The sequence below is a fragment of the Babylonia areolata genome, chromosome 19, assembly GCF_041734735.1.
Source record: "Babylonia areolata isolate BAREFJ2019XMU chromosome 19, ASM4173473v1, whole genome shotgun sequence".
NCBI lineage: Eukaryota > Metazoa > Mollusca > Gastropoda > Neogastropoda > Buccinidae > Babylonia > Babylonia areolata.
This window is the reverse complement of record NC_134894.1, coordinates 45,734,956-45,759,721: the sequence shown is the minus strand read 5'-3', so window position 1 is coordinate 45,759,721 and position 24,766 is coordinate 45,734,956. Positions and strand designations below refer to the sequence as shown.

The 24,766-nt window shown below is 38.5% G+C and overlaps 3 protein-coding genes across 5 annotated transcripts in view; 1 reads left to right on the top strand and 2 right to left on the bottom strand.

Moving 5' to 3' along the window:
* The window catches only part of LOC143293768 (ankyrin repeat domain-containing protein 16-like), a 10,515-nt gene extending 1,858 nt beyond the window's left edge, over positions 1 to 8,657 (top strand). Inside the window, exons 2-3 of one of the 2 annotated variants that reach the window (XM_076604994.1) lie at positions 3,133 to 3,859; positions 5,103 to 8,657. In XM_076604994.1, coding sequence (XP_076461109.1) covers positions 3,133 to 3,859; positions 5,103 to 5,901 — 1,526 coding nt within the window. In that variant the 3' untranslated portion in view covers positions 5,902 to 8,657. The remainder of the gene's footprint in view (positions 1 to 3,132; positions 3,860 to 5,102) is intronic. The other variant, XM_076604995.1, reaches the window with a different exon arrangement.
* LOC143293769 (mitochondrial import receptor subunit TOM7 homolog) lies at positions 8,533 to 14,897 on the bottom strand. The gene is made up of 3 exons (XM_076604996.1): positions 14,712 to 14,897; positions 12,336 to 12,384; positions 8,533 to 9,128 (listed from the first exon to the last, which is right to left on the bottom strand). The coding sequence occupies exons 1-3, from the start codon at positions 14,812 to 14,814 to the stop codon at positions 9,113 to 9,115; spliced, it is 168 nt and encodes a 55-aa protein (XP_076461111.1). The 5' UTR covers positions 14,815 to 14,897; the 3' UTR covers positions 8,533 to 9,112.
* Positions 14,898 to 16,420: 1,523 nt separating this feature from the next.
* Positions 16,421 to 24,527, bottom strand: LOC143294334 (dnaJ homolog subfamily C member 28-like). Of its 2 annotated transcripts, none has more exons than XM_076605787.1 (7): positions 24,477 to 24,527; positions 22,928 to 23,301; positions 22,076 to 22,242; positions 21,111 to 21,218; positions 18,538 to 18,704; positions 17,926 to 18,126; positions 16,421 to 17,575 (listed from the first exon to the last, which is right to left on the bottom strand). In XM_076605787.1, exons 2-7 carry the CDS (start codon positions 23,160 to 23,162, stop codon positions 17,176 to 17,178), a joined length of 1,278 nt encoding a protein of 425 aa, XP_076461902.1. In that variant the 5' UTR covers positions 23,163 to 23,301; positions 24,477 to 24,527; the 3' UTR covers positions 16,421 to 17,175. The 2 variants fall into 2 exon arrangements, with proteins under 2 accessions (XP_076461902.1, XP_076461901.1); XM_076605786.1 differs by having other exon boundaries at positions 24,369 to 24,502.
* Between the last annotated feature and the right edge of the window lie 239 nt (positions 24,528 to 24,766).

Here is a 24,766-nt window from a genome sequence, read left to right as displayed (position 1 = left end):
AGTGTATGCTGACAATTGCGTCGTTGTGTTTGTTTAAAAACAACAACAACAACAACAACAACAAAACATCGGTGACAGCGGCATGTCACAGTTGTGGAGCTTGTGTGTGTGTGTGTGTGTGTGTGTGTGTGTTTTGATCAGTTTTACGTCTGTTCACAATCAGACGAAAAAAAGTGTGTGTGTATGTTGGGAAGTGGGAAGGGGGGATGGGGGAGGGGGGGACGGGGAAGGCGGGGATGATAAGCTGAATATGAAAAATGTGGCCCGAGTATATATATCTATATGTATGTATGTATATATATATGTGTGTGTGTGTGTGTGTGTGTGTGTGTGTGTGTGTGTGTTATTTGTGTGTGCGTGTGTGTGTTGATTTTTTAACACATAGATAATGTTGTCATTCTTGATTTTTAGATGAATAGGAAAAAGAAAAGCAAACCCTACTGATTTCTATAAGTACCCTACTTGCTTATTGGACTGTTTGATAATCAAACCAAAAAAATCATGTATTAACTTTTTGGTGATTAAAAATGTTTTGAACCGTGTTTGAAGAGTTCTGGGATGTAGTGCTTCACGAAGACGAAACGAAACGAAACGAAAGTTTATTCAATAAGGCCATGGCCCCATTTGATGGGGTGATTACATATTTTGTAAGAACAGATTTGCATAAGGATATAATCTTACAACATGTATGCTCAAACAAAGCTCTGTTCTGTTTAACCAATCAGGAAACGATGTCGTTTTAATGACTTATAGATAAATATGGCAAGATTCGAAAAAACGATATCATTTGTAGAAGACAGAAGTAATACTAACCAAAAATTACTTGGCCTGCTATAGTATCTCAACGGAATATATCTTCGTCTCAAGTCATCTAATACAGGACAACATAATACGAAATGGACTTCTTTTGCAGATCTACATAACGGACATACCATATCGTTTACATTGCTGGTCTTGTATCTTTTACTGTGCACATTCATATCAGATACACCAAAACGAAACCTTGTTAAAGCACATCTAGTGAGTCGGTTAATATTCTTTGCTAAATATATATATATATGGTTCTGTGAAATGATTGCTTTTAAACATTCTGAACAAAGAAAATATTTCACTATTTTGTACATGGTCGTTCCACTCCTGCCATCTACGGTCGACCATACGCTGTTTAAAGCAAACAAGAAAATCATGAACACACCCAACCCCTTGATTAAGCCATACAAAGGCAAAACCATTACTACATAAACATTTTCGAATGCTAGTTACCCATGTTACCCTTCCCCTGACATCCAAATCAAATAACACTCAATAAGCTTGAGCAGGCAATCTGCATCCATTCATTTGAACCAGTTTTAACCAATACGTAATGCATTTTACATACGAATTAATATAAATCCGGTACCTACCAAGTTCACCGTAAACTAAGTCATTTGGCGTTCTTCTGTCCACCTGCAAAAACCTTTTCATAGCAAACAAATGTAGTTTTTCTATCTCGTACCCTTTTTCCAACCCCCAAATAGCACCGTACTGGACTGCAGGCTGGGCTTGAACATCAAACAATTAAAAAAACAAAAAAACAATCTAACAGAATTAATTACTTTCAAACTTATATAATAATTGTAATATGCTCAAGGCAGCTCGTTTCCCTTTGCTGACAAGGTAGATGTAGTGGTTCATGACATCACAGGTAAGGACATGTTCAGGGATGATATTTTGTGTGACTCGATTCGACTCGGACTCGACTGACTTAATTTATTGCGATGAACTGCTAAAGGCCGGTTCAGAAACACACCCCTATGGGATATTTTCGGCCCTTGACTGGCTTGATCTGATTCAGCTGGGTGTACTCTAAGCTCAATGGGAAGATTAAGCAATCGCGAGTGAAGGACTTGTGCTAAGTGAGTTGTGTGCTTGCTCTGTATGTTGACTCAATACAAGTGCCACTGACTGAACAACACAGAGGTGACACAGCAGAATTACAGGCCGTATCTTATCTGGTGGCCCTTTGGTTTTGATACTGTGGCACAAGTATCCCATGGAATTGCAACACAAGGAACACGCATGGGTGGGGCTTTGCAGGTTGACCGATATCATGGGGATTTTCTGAGACGACACGTAATTAAGGTACGTGGATCTGAAGTATGCGATTTCGGGATTCTGGGCGAGAAAACCGTTTGCAGAGACCCATACAGGCTTTGAGTCACAACCGACAGACCTGGAGAACAGTTCTCCAGTGTGGCACACAAACGACTCTTCGCAGACTTAAGAAGAAGGAGAAGGAGAAGATTTCTTGATTTAGATTATGCTGTTTCTGTTTATATATCATTTTTCATCTATAACGGAGTCAGTCTTACGCTATCAGAGAATCTTTATTATTATATGCTCTTGAACGTACCCAGAAGCAAAGACGGGCTGAGGTATTTTGAGAAAGTTTGTTTTGCTTTTTTTGTACAGCTTGTAGAACAATCCCCTAGTAACAAAATTTCTATGTTCCAGTTTTTTCTCACCTTAGTTCATATTTTCTCTTTTCTTATTTGGCCCGTGTAAAATCAGGACTGATATGAGTGATACTTCTTTGTGTTGTGTTTGTTTCACTTGTCTCTGCCTTTTAAGGATGTTTTGTTTCTGCCACCTTCTCCTTTCTTTCTTTCTTCTTTCTTGACATAATCTTTGGTCCTACTATGACTGAAACTCCAATGATGGCCTTTGTGTCTGGTCTGTTGAACGATAGAAAAGCGTGAGCATTTGCGCTGTGGATTATCAAAGGTCCTGGTTCTTGCTTTTCCTTGTGGCTTTTTCTATATTCCCTTGTTTTCTTTTCCTTTTCTTTTTTTTCTTAAAAAAATTATAAAGAAAGGTAATTTCATCAAAGCAGCTGTTAAGCCTTGACAGGCACTTGCTGCTTTACTTGTCAGGAAGAAACCCGTGTGAATGTTTATCATTTTATGATTTGTCGAGAAAAAGAGAAGAAGAAAGAATATGAAAACGGAAATATTGAGTATACCTATTAGGCTTTTTTTCAGCAGTGATTTCAATATCATTTGTCACAAAAGTCTTTGTTTCATGATGTGTGTAAGTCATCAGTTTCATTTACTTTGTTTGTATACATGTGTGTACGTGTGTGTGTTCTGACAGCAGACAAGAGCCAGCGAAAACCACTGTCGAAGAGCGTGAAGGAAGAAGGAGATGGGAACCATGGAACCTTCCAGCCCAGCACTCCAAAACACAGACTGACCAGCCACAAGCATGGCGTGCGCTACAGGCTGCAAGAAATCCTCCACCAGGAGTGTCAAACCCGCGACCAGCTCCACAAACTCCTCCACTTCGTATACAAGATCCTCGACGACTGCGACCGCGTCGACTCCAGAACGACACCCACGACGTCCACCTCCAGACACGATGACCCCACAGTCCTGCACACTATTCTAGACGCCTTGCCCACGGAGGAGGCGGCGAGAGACTCTTGTCGAGAGCTGCTCCAGGTCCTGGAGAAGAACGGCTTCGACATGTCCATGCTGTACGGCGGCGCCTCCAGCGACACACCCCTGCTGCGGGCCGTCAAGACAAGTAACCGCGGCGCCCTGGACGCCCTCTTGCACACCCAGCGGTGCGACATCAACGCCACGGACAGGTACAGCAGCACGTGTCTCATCTACGCGGTCAAGGCCGACGACAGGGACACTGTGCGCACCATCCTGAGGCGGTTCCCGCGCGCCGTGAACCTGGACAAGGCCGACTACGCCAACTACACGGCGCTGGCCTACGCCGCCAGCAGCGACTGTCTGGAGATGTGTTCCCTGCTGCTGCAAGCCGGGGCCAGGCCTGACGTCAACTCCACCTCCCCTCTCTTCCTGGCCGTCAGGTTCGTTCGTTTATTTTTTTCTTTTCTTTCTTATGTTCTTTCTTTTTGCATTCACAGACTCACGTCCCCTCTCTACCTGGCCGTCAGGTCAGTTGTTTCTTCTTTCTTTCTTTTGTTCTTTCTTTTTTGCATTCACAGACTGCAACTGCCATGTTAACTCCACGTCCCCTCTCTACCTGGCCGTCAGATCAGTTGTTTATTTCTTTCTTATTTTTTTCGTTCTTTCTTTTTGCATTCACAGACTGCAACTGCCATGTTAACTCCACGTCCCCTCTCTACCTGGCCGTCAGGTCAGTTGTTTTTCCTCCTTTCTTTTGTTATTTCTTTATAAATGCATTCATATACTGCAACTCCCATGTTCACTCACTCTACAAGAAGGGTTTATTACTACATGTATGACTTTTTTGATACCCTGCCATATACGCAGCCAAACTGTTTTCTGGGGTTGCATGGCTTGGTGAGTTCGCGTTTCCCTAGCTCAACTGATGTGGATAACGGGCTATTGCGAATTTCTTTTGCATGTGTTATACACACGAGATGGCGTGGGAGATAGGGCCGGGGGATGGGGTAGTATTGTAATAATGATGATGGTGATATAACAGCAATAATAACTGCAGTAATGATGATGGTGATTTCATTCGGTTTGTAGTCCACCCATCTGAACAGATCGGACTGAGGAGGAAAAAAGACAATTAAAAATTTTGATTTCAAGGTTGTGAACACAAGGTTTCAGTAACCAAGAACCGGTGACAGAAAATGACAAGTTCGTTCATGAAGTTTAAAAAGCGAACAATAGTTCTAACTCCTATTCTAACGGCAACTGTTGTGCATATTTGAATTATATAACATCAGTAGACATCAAGACCAATTTCTGTGGTTTTCAACTCTCTTTTGAGGATTATCAAACTTCATTTTTATACAGATTCAATGAAGCCATCTTCCCATGTCTAAAAAATCGTCTGCAATGAAGCATCCATTCAGTCTGTCAATTACAGAGCCCCTCAATGTGTTTACAGGCCTCAATCATACAAAAGTAAACAAAAAGATATGGTGACTTGAGTCGACACATTTGTATTCATATTCATGATACTGACTATTCTGCATCATTTTAAAGACAAAATCTTGATTAGAAAGGTGGTTTCTTCTTTTGTGTGTCTATGCTGCAATTATCCAAGTCATGTGTGTTCCATCACTGGTGTTTGTTTGGCCTGTACTGCAATCAACTGAGGCCTATGTGTTTCAGCAACAACGCCTCCCTTGAACTGATCCAGCTGTTGATCTCCGAGGGGGCCTCAGTCAATGTGTCCAACTCAGACGGCCTGAACGCTCTGGCGGCGGCGGCCAGGAACAGGAAGCCAGAGGTGGTGTCCCTCCTGCTGGAACACGGCGCCAACCTGTCCTCAGCCTGGCACAAAACCCGTGCCTTTCTCATCGCCCTCGCCATGGACCACCTGGACATCCTGAAAATCCTCATGTGCCACGGGATGGACGTCACGTGCCCTAACCCCAAAGGATCGACAGTGGTCCATGAAGCCTGCTGTCAGGGCAGTGCCCGTTTCCTCTCGTACCTCATCCGGACCACCAATGTCGATTTAGATGTTAGAAATCGTCAGCGGTGTTCTGCGGCTCATTACGCTGCCCAGTACGGACACAGTGTCTGCCTGGAGGTCTTGTTTCATGCTGGCGGAGACTGTTGGTCTCCCGATCCTCGTGGTCACTCTACTCTTGAGATCGCCTTGTTCAACAACCGATCAGACTGTGTGTCCTTTCTTGTAGGACATCAGGTATTTCCTCGGCAAAAGCTTTTCTCCACGCTCCACGTGCTGCACAACCACTACGACCCCGACGCACTCAGTCGAAAACCTGCAGTTGCGCTTTTCACGTCTCTTCTTCAGAACAAGTGGAGGGAAGGCAGTCAGGTGGACACGTTGTTGAACACCTGTCTTATCAACACACGCCGCAGCCTTCACCAGCAACCTGCTCTCAAGGTGGCACAGCTGCCACTGCCGGAGAAAGTTAAAGAGCGGATTTTGAGTTATTGATGAAGTATTGGAACAGCAGCTAACAATGGAGTATTGAGACAGAGGATAACAAAGAAGTACTGGGACACAGATTAGAGTGAAATATTGGGACAGCAGATAACAATGGAGTGTTGGAACAGCAGATAGCAATGAAATATTGGGACAGCAGATAACAATGGAGAATTGGGACAGTAGATAACAATGAGTACTGGGACAGCATATAAGAATGGAGTACTGGGACAGCACATGACAATGGAGTATTGGGGCAGCATATAAAAACAGTGTTGGGGCAGAAATTAACAATAGAGTATTGGGACAGCAGATAACAATGGAGTATTAGAACAGTGGATAACAAAGAAGATTGGGGCAGCAGGTAAGAATGAAGTATTGGTACACAGATAACAATTAAAATCTGGAACAGCAGATAACAACAATTAAGTCTTAAGACAAACAGTTAATAATAAACTACTGGGGCAAAGACAACAATAAACTATTGGGATATCAGATAACAATAAAGTATTGGGACAACAGACAACAATGAAGTATCAGGACAGCAGGGAACAATGGAGTATTGGGACAGCAAATAATGAAATATTGGGACAGCAATTAACAATGAAGTATTAGGACAGCGGATTAAATAAAAAAAAAGAACTATCAGGACAGCAGATGACAATGAAGTATTGGAACTGCTCTGCTTCCTCTTGATAAAAGCAATTTTGTCAGATTGGTAAAATGTGAAAGTAGTAATAATTATTGGAATGGTATAACATATATTTATATGTATGTGTGCGTTTTCACTTTTGTGTGTGTGTTTGTTTGTGTGTGTGTGCATGCGTGCACATGTGCTTGCCTGTGTACATGCATGTCTGCATGCGAGTGTATGTGTATGTGAGTGTACATGATGATAAAACAAAAGGAGACAATGAGCAAGTGTGCTGGGTAAAAATGAACTGGTGTGCAGTATTTCAATATTACATTAATATATCATGCCATAAGTGTGTGTGGGTGTGTGTATACATGTGTGAATGCAAGAGCGCACACAGTCTATGTGTGAGACTGACAATGATGCCACACATGTTGACATAGTCATTTGTCAGATTGCTAAAGGAATGGCCACAAGTTCATGTACAATTATCAAACCATTGATTTGCAATTGCATACAAGCAAAGAATTTCATTCTAATTTCTATGCACATTATCAGACTCAGTTTCAAGATCTTTTCTGCTCAACATTGGTTAACATTTTACAAAACCGAAGAATGAGCAAGTTGGTTCTCCTCACATGATTAAAATGAAATTCTCTTGTCAGCCTTAATTCTCAAATTGTCATTTGTGACTGATCAAAATTGTATTCAAGCGAGGTGTTCAAAACTAATAGCAGCAGCTAGATGTTTAAAATCATGGTTGCTAAATGCATATATCATATATTAATCTGAATAAAGCTCAGAAATCATGCCAAAATTGTAGCCTGCATAAACAGGTCTAACGAGTCATAAACTGGCATTTATTTTATTTTAAATTAAGCAATGCCATAACTTTGTGAAGATTTATTCAGTCCCAAGTTCCCTGTACTTTTTGCTGATGTTCTTAATACCCATATCCTGTCCTTACATTAATATAAAGACATATATTGCAATTACTGGAGATCACTGCAGAGGACACTGCACTGACGAGAAATGAACTATTATTATTTCATTCCAATCATTATTTATTTACCTTTAATGCAAGATGGCTTGCTGACTACAACTGTGTCGTTAACAAATATTCTGTCCTTCACAAACTCTGAGAGAATGGGGCAGAAAGAATGACAGAAATACACTGAAAATGAAATGCTGAACTTAAAATTAAAAAAAATAAAATTGAAATAAGCAACAAAAACAAAAAAAATGCTCGAGCACAGTACTTGGAGGAGGGGGAATGATATCTGTGTAAATTCATGCAAGTAAAATAATACAAAATAGTAGGGTACGTCAAATAATATTAATATTTATTTTGTTTAGAATATATTGGAAAAATCAAATACATGTAAAAATTGTTTAAAACATTGTAATTGTTGGATAAGGAGTAAAAAGAATGATACATTAAGTCTTGATTTATAAGAACTGTCTGAGTTTCGATGAAAATAACAATTGAATTAGTAATAAGTAATTAATGAGCTGGTAAATAAAGACTTTTTTTTTTTTTTTTAAACAGCCTTACTTTCGTTTTCATTCTGTGTGTGTGTGTGTGTGTGTGTGTGTGTGTGTGTGTGTGTTGCACAAACATGAATGTGTACATAATGCAATACATTCATTCTTCTGTCTTTACAAACAAGATGTTCTCAACAGTTGACTTTTTTTCTTTTTCTTTTTAATTGGTATTCAAATTCAAACATACTGAAACCACTCACTCAGGAAACCATCCATCTTAAATGCAAAATTCTACTGATATTCCATACACATTCAGACACACCAGCATTCAAAGAACAACAGCTGAACTGAAACAATATGTTGAGTAAGAACACTGACTTGAGCTGTAACTTAAGCCTCAGCTAAAAACAACAACAATAACTTAACTTTCCATAGAAGTATCTCTCATACAAGCTCCCTAACATACACATCTGACAGTTCAAGACTAAGAGTGTGGTTAACTGGATCTTTTTCTCTTTAAAAAAAAAAAAAAATTCCTTTTAAACAAGCACTGGGTTCTTTCTCTCTCTCTCTTATTTTTTAATTTTTTATATAAGCATTGTTCAATCTTTGTAAGCATTAAACAATAGTACACTTATAATAATAATAAAAGAAACAATGCTTAGTTGGATGGTCACAGATCCAACTCTTCTAATTCTATAAACACTCCAAAACAATCTAAAGTCTTCTACTTTTAGTATCCAGTTATCATCATTGTTTAGTTTTTGATTTACTCCAAAAATAGTAATGTAGCGGCGTTTTTGTTTGTTTGTGTTTTCGAAAAAGAACTAGCATCATGCTAGGTGAAGCTCTTTGATGACACAGCCGCTATGCAACTCCTATCTAAATTGCACACATGTGTATGTATCTCAAATCTCCTGGTGTTTTCATCACATGTAATTCATATTGCTGTGTTGATGTTTATGACAAGCATGCACTTGATGGAGACTGCATATATACACTCCCACAGGTTTCTCCTCCAGTTCTCTTTCTTTGGTGAGACTCATTTCTGGTTCAGTTCGTCAACATGTTTGATCCAGTTTCTCGCTACTGTCCTCCCGACATCTACTGCCACAACAAACTGAAACAGAAAAAAAAGTCATTCATTACACCACTGAATAATGCAGTCTTAACACTGACTGATACTAACACCATGTTAACACTAACACTTTTTTTTTTTAATAGTTTTTATTTCAGTGCAGTCATAATGCTGAAACTAACAAATATTATCCTAACAGTAACAGTGGGGTTTTAATGTTTAGATATCTCCTTTCTTTATTTCTTGACTTGCTCTATTCTTATGACATACACTAGAATCAGGGGCAGAACTGAAAACAGTAGGTGTTTCACTTTTAGTGCCTGCCTACATTAATGATGGTGTCAGCCAATTAAAAAGTCATTATTGACTTTTCCCAATGAACATGGCATCATTCTTTTTTATTCTTTAAAAAAACAAAAACAAAAAAAACAAAAAAACAATGGTGCAAGCAGATGCTGTTAATGTTAATAGTTATGCTCATTCTATGAAACATGCTGGCTTCAAACAATTAAACATAACGGAAAACAAAAAGCAAACAAAATTGGTTTTGGAGGGAAAAAGAGAAAGCTGACAGACCCGGGAGGATATGAGACACTGGTTTTTAAACATTTCTCTGTTTAACACACACACACACAACTTCCCACCACCACCTTATCTATATTTTCTCTCTCCTCTCCTCCACTTGATTGTCCTACCTCCTCCTCTCCTTTCACATCCTGGTCTGTGTCAGTCTCAATGTCGGTGTCTGACAACCAGACACAGCTTGCTCCTTTGCACAGCTTTATTTTTTATTTGCTTTGGGAAACTGGGAGTGTACAGAAACAGGCAGGAGCTAGGTCAGACAGCATGGTGCAGTCCATGTCCGTCTGCCTGTACGAGGACATTAACTCTGCCCACATTTTCCTTTATCTGCTTTTAGTCAAGACAGCTGAATCATGTTCCGGCTTTTCAATTTCACTCCATGATGACACGAGTCATCTTCAACTTTTTTTTTTTTTCTCTCTTTTCAGTAAAAATTGTTTTTTAGTCTCTGAATCATGACTCTCTCCTTGTCTCTCTCTAAAAAGCAGGGAAAGAGGGTATGACTAGGACGAGAGTAAGACTAGTATTAGTAGCAAGTGTGGAAGTGTGTTTGTGCGTGTCACACAGTCTTGTGTATTTGTGTGTGTTCTTGGAGGAAGGAGTGGGGGGAAGTGGTATGCATTTGGGGAAGTGGGGAGCATGAGACTGATGAAGTGTTTTATCTACCTCTATCCAAGTGTGTACATGTCTTGTGTGTGTATGTTGATGTGTGTCTCAGAGTCATTATGTGTGTGTGCAACTGTGCATGGAAATGTGTTAGGATACACAGAGACTAACTCTACAGAAGCATGCATTTTTGTAATTACATGTATGTGTGCCTGCAAATATGCAATGTCATCAATTTGTACATACAGAAATACATGTATTACATGAGGAACAGAAAAAAGGAGTCCCCACCTGTACACATACATGCATTGTATGTACATGCCCCTGTGCAACCCAACAAAATATTTAATACTGATTACAATAATTCTACAGCTGTTGAATGTTGTTTAAATCTTTAAAATATTGTATGAGAGTGGTGCACACATTTCACATTACTTTCAAATGCTAAGTCATAGAATTATCAATTACTGAATAAAATGGCTTTCTGCCCCAGGCGATATAGAAAATAAGAAAAACAGACTTTTTAAAGCTTGGACCTGATTTAAGATTAATAAAGTTTACTTTATGACTCCTTTTTTTTTTTTTTTTTGTTGGTTTCGGATTCTTGCTTCCACTGCCAGTTTCTAATGTAGTAAATGGTAAATGTGGTTGGTGATGGCTGACCTTAAAAAACTTGAATCAAGCACACATGAAACATGTTTAAAGATCATGACAAAAGATTCATGCTACATGTATCATATCACTGAGCACAACCACCTCACTCTTCAGAGCTGACTTTTTTTTTCAACCCTTCAAATTAATGCAACAAAAGCCGATTTTTTTTTTCTTTCTTCAAAACAAAAAAGGGTTATAATTCATATAGCACATACATACATATATATATATATATATATATATATATATATATATATATATATCCTCACTTAATACCAAAAATATTGGGATAAAACCTCCAAGAAATCAAAATGTGTTTCACAATTTCCCCACCAGTTATCAAAGTTCTCCATCTCAAAGTGAAAGTCTTTTCAATATTTTCATCCACCTTGATTCCAACAATGAAACTACTGAAAATGAAGAAAACATCTTAAAGAACTTGTTTCAACCGACTGAAGAAGTCAACAAACATGAGCAATAAAACTTGAAGGGGAAAAAAAAAAAAAGCAACCACCCCCAAAACACCCCTCTGAAACCTTTTTGTTTGCCATCCTTCGTCCTCAACAAACAGGCACGCTAGGAGGCACAGTGTTTACACAGGCAGTTCACACAGCTCAAGCAGAGTTACTCTGAAGTTTCCCATCTCTTCTCACCATCACTGAGATCACTGCCTCAGTCACACATTGAAGAAACTGCAAAGTGAACTGAAGGGACACAATCTTACTCCAAAACATTCAACCAGTTTGGTGCATCAATTTAGGTTGTTTCCCTTTAGACTCTCTCAGTCTGACAAAAATTCAATGAGTGTATCATCTTCACTTTTTTAATTATGCCTAATACTGTAACAGTTATTTAAGATCAATTTAATTAAATGTGTAAGAAGCCCGGATTCAGATTCCTCATTCATTTCCCCAGTTATAAAAACACTGACTTTCTTTCTGTATCTCCTTTACTTTTTGTGCTCAGCTAGATTTTAAAAAATTTTTTTTTTTTTTTTTTTATTTTTTTGGTTACAATTGAAAAAAAAATTTTTTTTTAGTTACCCCTCAATCATCAGAATTCCCTGCGATGGGAGAGTACTTTTTTTTTTTATACAAAATTCTCCGGCACTGAATGGATTAATATTTGAAGACTTTGAATATTATTCCAGCTTCACCAAGAATAAAAACTGACACTTTGTGTTACAGCAGTAGTTATCCTCTTGTTTTTCGTTTATTCATATATTTTCAAGAGAAGCGTGTTTCATCCTAAACAACAGAAACAGTAGATATATGTATTAAAAACTATTATATTGTACAGATTTATTTCCCTTTTTTTCTTTTTTTAATTACAAAATTCAGACACAAAAGAATCAATAAAAGAATATAAATGTGATCATCAAAATGAAGTCACTACTTTAGTACTTACCTGAGTAAACTCAGAGGTGGCTGACCTTCATCGGCGCCTTTCTTGAAACCTGTAGGAAAAACATTTATAATTAATTTTCAATTTGATATTATACACAACAGTAAGATATGATTTGATAATTAGAGAGTATATCAACAATATTTATTCCATTCGACACATATATATTTGTATCTTATTCCATGAAATGATGAAGTAGCAGTGTGGTTTTCATGTTTTATAAGATCCTGAAGGACTTATCATTACCATTAATATTTCATTTTTATTTGATATTCATAAATTTATACATAAATTAAACACATATGTCAACAACAATAAATTCCTTGATGTGACAATGTATACAGTGTAAACATGGAAATTAAACAAATTTTTGTCATAAAGTTATGTTAAGTTCCATAACTTCCAGTTCCAATAATTTGACACTCATAATTTCCATCATCCAATAGATTGTTTAATATTCTTGCTGTCAGTCAGTGAGTGACAATGAAAACAGACCACTGGAGAGTTACGTGGCGATCTTGGATGTTGCGCGTTTAACAAATAACTTTAACTCAAAATCACGAGCAATGCCAAAAGCAATCAACATAGGCAAAAGCAGCAAACATGTGGTATGTACTGTCCTGTTTCTTCAGTTGATAGCTTACATTGCTACAACCCAACTCGTTAAAATGAATGCCATTGTGATTGTATGCTGCTATGCACAATAAAAAAAACAACAACAACAAAAAAACACAAAAAAAAATTATGATTAAAAAATGTTGAAAAAAAAAAAAAGCCTGCAATTTCGAATGTTGTGCCTCTCTCAAATCACCCTTGTTGCTCTCGCAACTTAAGACAGCCAATCAGCTTCAAAAGCACAGACCATGTGATGCACCTCTGTAACTAACACTAACAGTGAAATGAAAGTCATACAATGATACAGGTAAGTATGGAACTCTCCAGCTGTCTATTTACATTCCCCTGCCTACATCATGTTTCAGTATACACATATCATGTAGTCATGATCAACTGTCGGCATCATTAAGTTATCATATATGTGTGTGTGTAATATCTTTCTTTTTTTTTAATAATTTTTTTTTAGTAATACTAATTATAAACATAACTCAATCTTGGACTGAGAAAGTATTACAAATGATCTGTATGCAGTTATATTACTAGGTTTTGTGTGTCAGTTGATTGTGTGTGTGTGTGTGTGTGTGCACGCTTTCATACATTTTATGTCTACGCTTCCATACATTTTATGTCTTTTGTGTGCACGCATGTGTGTCACCATCCATCATTTCCATGCAAGTTTGTGTGTGTGTGTGTGTGTGTGTGTGTGTGTGTATGTGTGTGTTTGCATGAGTGTTCATGCATGCAAATGATGCATGGGCACTCATGCAAGTGTCACTCTTTCAGTCTTTGTCAAATTTAGTCTTGACCATTGTTTCACTTCATTGTGTCCACTTAAAAAACCCCAAAAAACAATAATGATAATAAACTTAAAACGAGCTTGCTGTATCTCCTTATTGTTTGGCAACCAACGTCATATTTAACTTGAAGAAGCTACAAGTACAACTCTGTTTTGAGTACTCAGTCTGGCAGCCCCACCATAAAACATCGTGTGCTGAAATAGAGAATGTCCAATGCAGAACAACAAAACTCTAGTCCTATCTCAAAGACAAACCATACCCAGAACACCTGGCTGCCCTTCGCCTCCCAGTCTCGAGCATTGATGCGCCCATGGTGATATGATAGACCTACATAAGTACATCCATGGCATCTACAAAGTACAAAATCCAGAATTTCAACTACTGGAAGGTGGGGACACAAGGTGCAATTGCCTAAAAGTCTATAAGGGGCATAACTGTTTGCTTATCAGAACTACTTTGCTGAACGTGTCATCAACACCTGGAATAACCTAGTTCCAGACTATGTAGTTACAGCACCAACTGTCAACACTTTTAAGACCAGACTGGATGCCCACTGGACAAACCTACCAACACTGTACAATCCTGCTTGCTATGGATAGGTAGGACTGTAAGACCTGTACCGCCATGCATGCAAATAGTAGTTCAAATCTGACGGTGAACAGGCCTTAGAAAAGGCTTCAAGCACCACAAGTTCAAGTTCAAAAGTACTTCTACTTGTCCAAATAGCGTCCAAATATGCGGGGTTTGAGGATGTTTAACATGCGCCCACCAGATCCCCCTCCAACCCTTACACCTAATACACATGCACACGCTTCAACACCAAATGCGAGATCTTGTAAAACAATAGTTGTGACTGAACCTAGTGTCAGTCCGTCATGATGCAAAAGAACGATGTCAGTCGTTCGAAGTCACGAGTATTTGATGCAATCTCAGTGTCTCAGAGTCAGAGTCGGCTCTCACGACTTACCAAGATACAGGACTGTTGGTATGAATCCCCATTGAACTGCAACCCTGAGTCCAGAAACCAGAGTAGATATTCTTTGCTTTGCTTCCGGGCCGAGAACGTTCATGGTTTCTTTTCGTTTGACCTTCGGCGTTTGAACACGTTAACTGCTTTCTGCACCTTGGTGGAACACGGTGGTTAGTACCGGAAGTGTCTTCGAACCGAAAGCCAGTAAAAAAAAAAAAGTGGGGTTTTCACGGAATTGTATATCAATTATATCATAGGAATACACGGTTTATTGGCTATGTAGGTTTTTCTTTGAAACTCTCAAGTCTGATAACAGTGCTCTTAAAGTGCGCTGCTTTTACGATATGGCTAGTTTCCGTATGTAAACTTTTCAGACTTTTCAGTAACCATCAATTATGCAATTAAAAAAAAATATATATTATTTATTTATTTATTATTTTATCTAATTTTCTTATTTTTGTTATTTTTTACTTTATTTATTTTGTTTTATTTTATTTTATATTTTATTTTACTTTATTTTATTCTCAAGGCCTGACCAGGCGCGTTGGGTTATGCTGCTGGTCAGGCATCTGCTTGGCAGATGTGGTGTAGCGTATATGGATTTGACCGAACTCAGTGATGCCTCCTTGAGCTACTATGCAACCCCTTGAAACAGCCTGTGTTCCTGCAAAAACTGCGTAAAATTGATGATAATTACAGAACCTTATCACTCTGTCAGTATAAAAAAAAAGCAGCAATAAAGTTAGTTTTTACACAATAGTGTTTGAATGGATATGCTTTAGTGCATGAAGTATTATTCAATGTAGGAAAATGCTTTTTCCCATGGGACGTGTGTGTGTGTTCTGTTTGTTTTTTGTTGTTGTTGTTGTTCTTGTGTGTGTGTGTGTGTGTGTGTGTGTGTGTGCGTGTGTGTATGTTTTCAATTGTTTCAGAATGGGATTCAGTTGTATCAAGACGTCATTAAAGAGTAACAAGCCATCTTGACACATTAGATATGATAAACATAATGTGGCAGTGGAGTTTTACAGTTCTGATTACATAAGGAGAGAGATAGGCCAATGATACAGAACTGCATGTACAGATTCGCACTGGGAGTTCGCTGATCATCTCTTTTTGCTCTCTGCTGAATTGTTATGCATGCAAGTTTAACATCACAAGGATCTGATACAGAGGAAGCAGATCTAGATCTGGCCAAAAGAGGGCATTATCCTTCACTTCTTTAAAGTGGATTTTCTGAGTTCTCAAAGAAAAAAAAAAAAAAAGAACAGAGGCTGAATCACACTGTGCTTTAATTGATGGAGTTGTGTTGTCAACTGGCTATATTTTAGAGGTCATGACAAACCCAGAAAGTTACTTGTGAAATTTTACCTTTTGTCTGTTGACCCTCGAGTGGAGCAAAGATACCCCCTGGTGCGATTGGGCATCTACAACATTCCAGTTTAAAATCTTGTTCTGTCAGAGAATTCCAGGCTTACCTAATGGGACAACCTTGTCCCATTATTCTCCACACATCTTCTGTCTCTATTTCTCCGTCCTCAGTTAATACACAGCTACAACTGATTATAGTTCTTGTTGTGTAAACTAAAAGAACCACGTTAAAAAAAAAAATAAATAAAAAAAAAGATTTGAAGTTGTATGTCTCTCTCACCCACACAATCATGCATGTGCACATCCACACTAACAAAGAGAACACATGACTGTCTGCATTAAATTCATTTGTAATTCACTCTCCAAAATGACACTCATGTGTGCACAAAATATAATAAGAAAGATACACATATAAACCTAAAACAATAATCATAATAAATCAATATATATTTCATACATTATCACAGATCTCAGATTATTCCGTTCGCTACACTTTTTTGTGACACAGAACTGAACCATGTTCAGCCTGTTACTTGATACATCAGGAAATTGCTTAAGCAGATGACCCAACACATTTTGCCAAAAGACTGGGCATGTTTTAGATCTTTTATTGGCTTTACAAATCAGACACACCCTTAAATGAAACTATGCATTTATTTTCAAAATACTGGTACGTAAAAAAAAAAAAAACACAAAAAAAACACAATAAAATGAAATAAAATAAAATAAAACAAAATAAAGCCAAAATATTCAATGAACACACACACTCTCACACAAACACTAAACACTGACATATGCAAGGTAACAGTCACTAATAAATTATCATCTGTAGATCCAGCATCAAAACACATGTGTGTATGCACACACACACACACACACACAATCATACTATTTAATTAAATATGTAACTCACAGTGACATACTTTGTCAAAATTGGTTCACTTGTCTCCATCTCAAAACCAATCACTCAGAAATCAAACCACCAATACTTCTTAATGTCATTACTTCTTTTCCATGTCCATTCCACATAACAATCCCTCAAGATTCCCTTGGCTTTGAAAGACATTTTTTAAGCACCCCACTAAACAAAACATCAAAATTCCCTCTGTTTCTCATCATTTGATGACTTAAACACATTTCTGATGTCCCTCCAGACCTGTTTCCAGTCAACAGCTTCTTGAAGGGAAGGCAAAGAAGGAATCTTGGACATGGACACGTCCCACACCACATGCTCTTCAGGGTTCTCCGGCAGGTACTGTTCCACACAGCTCAGCACTCTTTCCACTTCCCTGTCCTTGCTGTACGGCATCTTCTGCTTCTTCAGGAAGGGCACAATGAGGTTGAACTTGTGGATCTTGATGTTCACCTCGCTGATCTGGTGACTGAACTTGTCCAGGGCGGCATGCCATGCCTTCTTGTCTGTGGGCGACCGGGGCTCCTTTAGTCGTGTGTGGGTCAGCGCTAGCGTCTGTCGGGCTTGGTGAATCTCTTTTCTGAGATCAAAAAAAGAGAGAAGTTTTTTTTCTTAATGTCGTCATCTGAACTGAGGCATGTGGGGAAGGCAATTTAATGAGGACATTGTAAATACAGTGACAAGTGAGAACTGCTGAACTACAGTCACAACTGAGAATTACTTTTTCAGCTGTACACATCTTCTGTGAGATTTGTATCCTTTTTGTGCAATAGATGAGTATGCTTTCTAAAATGCGCCTCAGCTTTGTTTTCTTTCAAATTTCTAATGTTCAACAAATCAGATCATCTGCATGCACCCTTTCCCTGAGCTTCCCTCTGTCATGTCTCATTCTTCATTCAGATCTGGGATGAAGACCCCTGGTCACCTCACCTAATTTCTGACTGCAGCATGATCCACTCAGGAGCGAAGCCGTTGTTGACCAGGATCTTGTTCAGATTGTGCGTGGTCACATCCACGAAGGGGTTGTGGGCTGTGTGAGCCAGCGGCTTACCATGACCTGGCAGATTGTTGAAGTCACCTCGTTTCATTGACTCTTGAATCAAGTCTTCCACGATGCGATCCATCGCGTTGCTGTGGATGAGCAAGGAGAATTGTGAACATGTGGAAGCTTAAACCTGTTGTCTTGTGTAAGATTGTCAGCTTATGCAAAGGTGTGAAAACCTCACCAAATTATCATACAGGATAACGTTTTCACAGACAGTTTTAAACAGGTCACTGTGCAACACCATGTGTAAGAAAGAGAGAGACACAGTGTTAGTGTTGGTGTATGTGTGTTCGTGTGTGTCTGCACATGCATGGACTTGCACTTCTGTGAATATTTAACAAATGCATTCCATCACTTGATGATTCTTTTCTGGGCTTGCTGTCTGACCACTGCAGTGTTCTGTTTCAGAATTAGCAGTCATTAAAATAGTGCAAGAGTGTGTGTATGTGTGAACAGTGTGCATGCAGGTTCATGTGTGCTCATGCGAGTTCTGCCACCTGATGACAGCTTTCTTGGCCTGCTGTTTGTCTCTGACCACCACAGCGTCCTCTGTCTCGGCAGCATGTCGCTGGATGCGGTGCTGAAATACGTTCTCCGTCACACGGGCCACACGGTGCTGCTGGTACTGCCGCTGTCGCTGGGAGGGGGTCCCAAAGCCTACCCCCTGCACACACAGGCAGGCATAGATGGGTTTAAGGTGAAAGGTTAAAGGTTCCATAGTTACAGCCATTAGGGCTCAGCACTGGAAGGCGGGGTCTTAACCTCTCCTTCCGACATTTTAACTCTCCCTGACTGAAATCAGGTTCCCGTTCACACCTGGGTGGGGTAGTGAAAATCAGAGTAAAGTGCCTTTCCCAAGAACACAACATCATGCCTTGAACCCTATCACTGGTGGTGAACACTGGATCAGAAGTTTAACATCTAATCAATTCTGCCACAGCAATTTACAGGTCATCAAGTATATGTATATTTGTATTTGTATTTCTTTTTATCACAACAGATTTCCCAGTGTGAAATTCGGACTGCTCTCCCCAGGGAGAGCGCGTCGCTATAATACAGTGCCACCCATTTTTTTGCATTTTTTCCTGCGTGCAGTTTCATTTGTTTTCCCTATCGAAGTGGATTTTTCTATAGAATTTTGCCAGGAACAACCCTCTTGTTGCCGTGGGTTCTTTTACGTACACTAAGTGCATGCTGCACACGGGACCTCGGTTTATCGTCTCATCCGAATGACTAGCGTCCAGACCACCACTCAAGGTCTAGTGGAGGGGGAGAAAATATCGGCGGCCGAGCCATGATTCAAACCAGCGCGCTCAGATTTTCTCGCTTCCTAGGTGGACGCATTACCTCTAGGCCATCACTCCGAAAACCACAGAGAGCGAAAATGAAATGCAATGAAAAAAATATATAAAAAGGGGGTTTGGATCTGTATTACACTAGTGTACTCCATGTTTGGTAAACATACTTACCATGTCAGACTGATGCATTTCCTTGGCCAATGGCTGACTAGACTAGTAAGTCTATGAGGTTGTGCTCTGTCTTGTCACAACCTTTTTTAGTGTTTGACATGGCACAGTATATGATTATGACAGCAAATCTTATACGAGGGTCAAGAACAAGAATATGAGTTTTCTGTTTTGTTTGTTTGATGTTTTTTGCTGCTGTTGTTTTTTTGTTGTTGGTTTTTTTACAGCTGACCTTTGTTCCAACCAGTTCATTTGTTTTTGTCAGTTGATCTAACTTTACTTACTTGATTAGTTGGTAAGTTATTTAGCTGTTACACTGTTGTCTATTTTTATGCAACACATTTCATAATTAGTTTGTTAATCCTCTTCACTCCATCTGGAGCATAAGGTACCAACAAATCTTATACAGTTATTTCAGTCTTGAGCTAGACAGCTGATTTCATTCCAGGTTTTGCCTGTTTTTTTTCATCTACATTTTATAATGAGCACACATTAAGTTTCAATAGAAAATAACATCCTTCAAATTCACAAAGACAAGGACAGAGAGTCTAATCAAACATCTGTTTATTTCACTTTTTGTAAATATGCTTGGGTTTTTATGACACTTTTCACATTAAGGGGGAAAAAAAAACCCACCTTTTTTTCAAAAGAAAAAGGGAAAATCACTCAAAACACTGTTGACTGATCTCTCTCTCTCTCTCTCTCAATATATATACATATTTATATATATATAATACTGTAAAGTTCGATCTATTGAGCGCACTGGTATATAAGCCGCACTCACTAAATCCGAAAAAGAAACTGAACTTTATACACACATAAGCCGCACTGGCTTATAAGTCGCATTTATTACCGGTACCAGAACACATACCGATAATACAGAAAAGCTGTTAATACTGTAGGTTATGAAATAAACACAAGCGGAAACAACACAAAGAAAAGCAAGCGAAAATACTGCTAGCGCCAGAAAACCCCCCCCAAAAAACAATGAAAATAAGATCCATAATTTTGGGATAGTCACATTTATTCAACGTCGTCCTTCAGTGTCCGAGTTGAAGAGAACCAGCACAGCTTCCTCCGCCATCTTGTCTCTGACTTCAGCCTCACTTTCACTTGATGAACATGAACACAAGGTGGAGGTCGCTGCTGATTTGTCGCTTGCACTGTCGTCTGCTGCAGCACACAGTCCAGCCTTACGAAATCCATTGATAATGGAGGACTGCTTTACTTTTCCCCATGCTGTCGGGATCCAATGACAGACTTCAGCAAAGCTTGCTTATCGTAAATGGCCAGTTTTGGTGAAGGACTTTTCACCACTTGTCATCCAAGTTTCCCACTCGACACGCAGTGCCACTTTGAAAGGACAGTTGATACTGACAGACAAGAACGTGACACTCCTGGGATTGTTAAAATCCTCAAATAAGCCGCATCATTGTATAAGCCGCAGAGGTAGCAGAGTAGCAGCTTACAGACTGAGCTTTACAGTATATAAAAAATAATATATATATATAGCAATGACTGGTAGTTCTTTACAGAAATAAGGAAAAACACAAAAACTTGACAACTGATATATAGAAATCACTGGCACTGTGGCAGCACTTTACCTCAAACTCCAGGTACTGTCGATGCTGTGGGGCAGTATGCTTGATGTCAAAAATGATGCCTGCATCCTCCTCCTCCTCCTCCTTCAGCTCACGGCCTTTTCTGTGCTCCTGGAATGGACAGGAGTTCTTTTACACAATTACTGTGCCCATATAATAATAATAACAATAATTAGTATCTATATAGTGCTGTTTCTTGTGCAGAGACAAATCAAAGCGTTCACACCAGTTAGTCACAAGCATGCACAACTCTAAACTGGGAAAACAACAACAAAATACCTGAAAACAAGGAAGAGGCAGGGGGAGGCTAGGCTATCTTGGGAAGAGGTGGGCTTTAAGTTTAAGGCCAGACTTGAAAAAGCTGAGTGCAGAGACATGACATAGTGAAGGAGGGAGCTCATTCCAAATGCAAGCCCAGAGACAGAGTGGCGGCCAACAGCATTTGAGGTGCAGTTTGTTTTGCTATACTTTACAGCTTTCTGTGATTTTAGTTAGACATCATTTATGTGTGTGTACATGCATTTACTTGTTCAAGTATATGCACACAAAATACATTTACATATCACACATTATACACTTATGAAAGCAAGCGCATGCACAACACATAAAAAAAACACTAAAATATGGAAAAGTGTGTTCTGACTGCACTCACTACATGACAGACATGAAAAATAAGTTAGTCTCTCCATCATCGATGCTCTCTCTCAGTCTCACAAATCATGATATATATCATTAATTAAAACAATGGTTTGGCACAATCTTAAAGAGCTTGATGCAAAATACTAATCATTAGAAAACATTAGAGCATACACTAGTTACAGAAAGACACAAAGAACACATAAGTGCACCTACACAACACACACACGTACACACATACAAACATGTACACACACACAAACACACACACACACACACTAACACATTTTATCTCTTTCTTTCCTTGTAAAGTATAGAAATAGTATACCAACCAGGACAGCCTTGTAAGCGTCCTTGACCTGACTGAACTTGTAGGGGTCGGCGGAGGGAGAGGAGGAATCAGGGTGGTAGGTTTTGGCTTTCTGCAGGTAGGCTTTCTTCAGTTCCTGGTCAGAGCAATCCGGCTCCACACCCAGCAAACAGAAACAGTCCTCAATGCCTGTAACAGTATTTATCAATCATCTTGACTGTTATTGTTAATATAACTGTAAATACAAACAGTCCTCAATGCCTGTAATTAATCTTTACTAATCTTTATTAACAATCATTATCATGATTATTTACTTGCAAAACTGATTAAAGGATACAATAGGATGATCTTGTGGACATTTTTTCCAATGTTAGTCAGTCGGATCTGACATAACATTCTGAATAACCATGCATAATAATTAATATAATAAATGAACAATAATATTGCACATTTTTAAAAATTATCAACTCAGCATAATAACCCAGGAAGATGAATGTTTGTCTGTGCAAAGAGACTCATAATGAATGCCTCAGGTACTATATAATCCTGTGTGCGTTTTATCTACTGCATTAGGGATTAAATTTGTGCTGTATTATTCAGTCTCAGGATCTGATTAATTTGGTTAAAAATCAGACAAGAGACTGAAGAAAACAAAACTTAACAAAAACAGCATGTGAATGAAGTACCAGCCTCACCAAGAAAACAGCTTTAAAAGTTTAATACAGGTATACAGTCTTTTGGACAAAAAAAAGTAAAAAATGATTTTAAGGCATGTTTATATTCAACTGGATGATGCAAGGCACTTTGAGCAGCACTGGTACTTGATACCGTGCCAGAGAAAAATTATGCATTATTACAAAAGAAATTCTTTTACCTGTCTTCAGTTTATGCTCCAGGCATGCTCTCCGACTCGTGTGAAGACGTCGCTGATGACTAATGATAAAAGTGTTAAGTCCATCCACAGAAAAGAATGACCCATCGACCAGGCTCCTCTCTAGACACACTGTCTGCAGCTGCCTGATGACCGAAAGAAAGCCACTGTCACTGACGGGGCGAGGCAGATACCTCCACAGACGGTAATGAGGGAGAGGTCTTGTGAAAGAATTCATCTTACGTCAGCTGGTCAGACACTGACATATCTGCAGTAGGGAGAGATCTTGCCATGAAGTTCTTCCATCTGTTAGGTCAGCGGATTACATTCTGAGCTCTCTCACTGTGGGCAGGCAGTTAAGCCGACTGTGTCCCTTGCTGAATTGTTCATTAAAAAAAAAGAAAAAAAAAGTTTTAAATAAACTTGAGCCAAGATAAGCATGTTACAATACATAGACTATTGCAGAAAAGTGGCCCTGGATCTGAACATGCCTTGTGGATCAAACATTCATGATGAATTAGATAAACTTGTACAAAAAAGTGAAAAAAAAAAATCTTGTCTTATCTTGAAAGCATAATAATTTTCCCTGATATTATGTTTGTAGCAATTTTACTTGAGATTTTCCATTAATAATGAAAAAAAAAAAAAATCAAATACACTGTCCACAGCTCTTTTATCAACATCTCATCGTCAAAGACTTCATATGGTATAGAAAGTACTAAAATAGTATCAAGAAAAAAAATTCAAGAGTGCTCCTTCTAACTCTCAGCCTTTCATTCATTGGCCTAGCTGCATCACTCCACTTTCCAGACTACTAGAACAACACTACACTGAAATAATGGAAGTAATTATCTTTGGAGTAAAAAAAAAAAAAAAAAAAAAAAAAAAAATCAAAACAACAACATAATATAAACTATCATAATCTTTGGAGTACACACTGCATACATGTTTCATTTGACTGAATGGATTACACTAATCTTTTCAAAAAACAAAAACAAAATCTTTTCACTCAAAATTTTTTAATTTTTTTAAAAACAAAAACTTTTCACTCTAAAGGGCAGTAGTCATACTAGGGGACACCCACTAAAACTAATGAAGACATACACCAAATCAAACCTTTTTTGCATACTTTTTTTTTTTTTAACAGGGTTGTTAACTTCTGGAATAATCTGCACAGCAACATTGTCACTGCAGGAACACTTTATAGTTTAAAAAAATTATCAGATAAAGACTTGAAGGATTATGGATTCCAAGTTAATTTATCCATAGGAAGCTAGCCATTACATAAGTAACTGCGCACTCAGTTAAAAAAAAAAAAGAAGAAGAAAAAAAAAGAATAAATAAAAAGTCCAAATTGATAAGGCAAAAGGCTGATAAAGCCTAAAACTAAAAGCCGTGACACTTAATATGAAATGATATCATATGATAATAACAATTCACGTACATATTCCACGAAATTACGGAGAACTAGAAGGAAAAGCTAAACGATTGATCTTCTCATTTTATCAAAATGTGCGATATCCTGACATAAGTAAAATCTAAAATGCTTCACCACTAAAAACTTCCGCAGACCCAAAGGTTGTTTACAAAATACCGACTAAAGGGACATAACTAAAAGATAAGGTCGTTATTTCGTCTTTTTACCACACCGGGAAGCACATCCATAAAATCAATAATCATGAAATCTGTTTTTTGTTTGTCATGGTGCAAATTGCCATGCAGTTTCTCCCATTGGCATGTCTAGCTTTGCTTAATAAAGGTTGGAGAGAGAGAGAGAGAGAGAGAGAGAGAGAGAGAGTGTGTGTGTGTGTGTGTGTGTGTGTGTGTGTGTGTTTCAAGGGA

Bases quoted from the DNA above. Each gene is read 5' to 3' on its own strand.
- LOC143293769 (XM_076604996.1), bottom strand. From the start codon at position 14,814: ATGAACGTTCTCGGCCCGGAAGCAAAGCAAAGAATATCTACTCTGGTT. The intron at 12,385-14,711 runs GTAAGTCGTGAG...TTTTTCCTACAG, and splicing joins ACCAACAGTCCTGTATCTTG to GTTTCAAGAAAGGCGCCGAT.
- LOC143294334 (XM_076605787.1), bottom strand. From the start codon at position 23,162: ATGAATTCTTTCACAAGACCTCTCCCTCATTACCGTCTGTGGAGGTAT. The intron at 18,705-21,110 runs GTAAAGTGCTGC...CTGTGTGTGCAG, and splicing joins GACAGTACCTGGAGTTTGAG to GGGGTAGGCTTTGGGACCCC. The intron at 17,576-17,925 runs GTGAGGTGACCA...TTTTGATCTCAG, and splicing joins ATGCTGCAGTCAGAAATTAG to AAAAGAGATTCACCAAGCCC.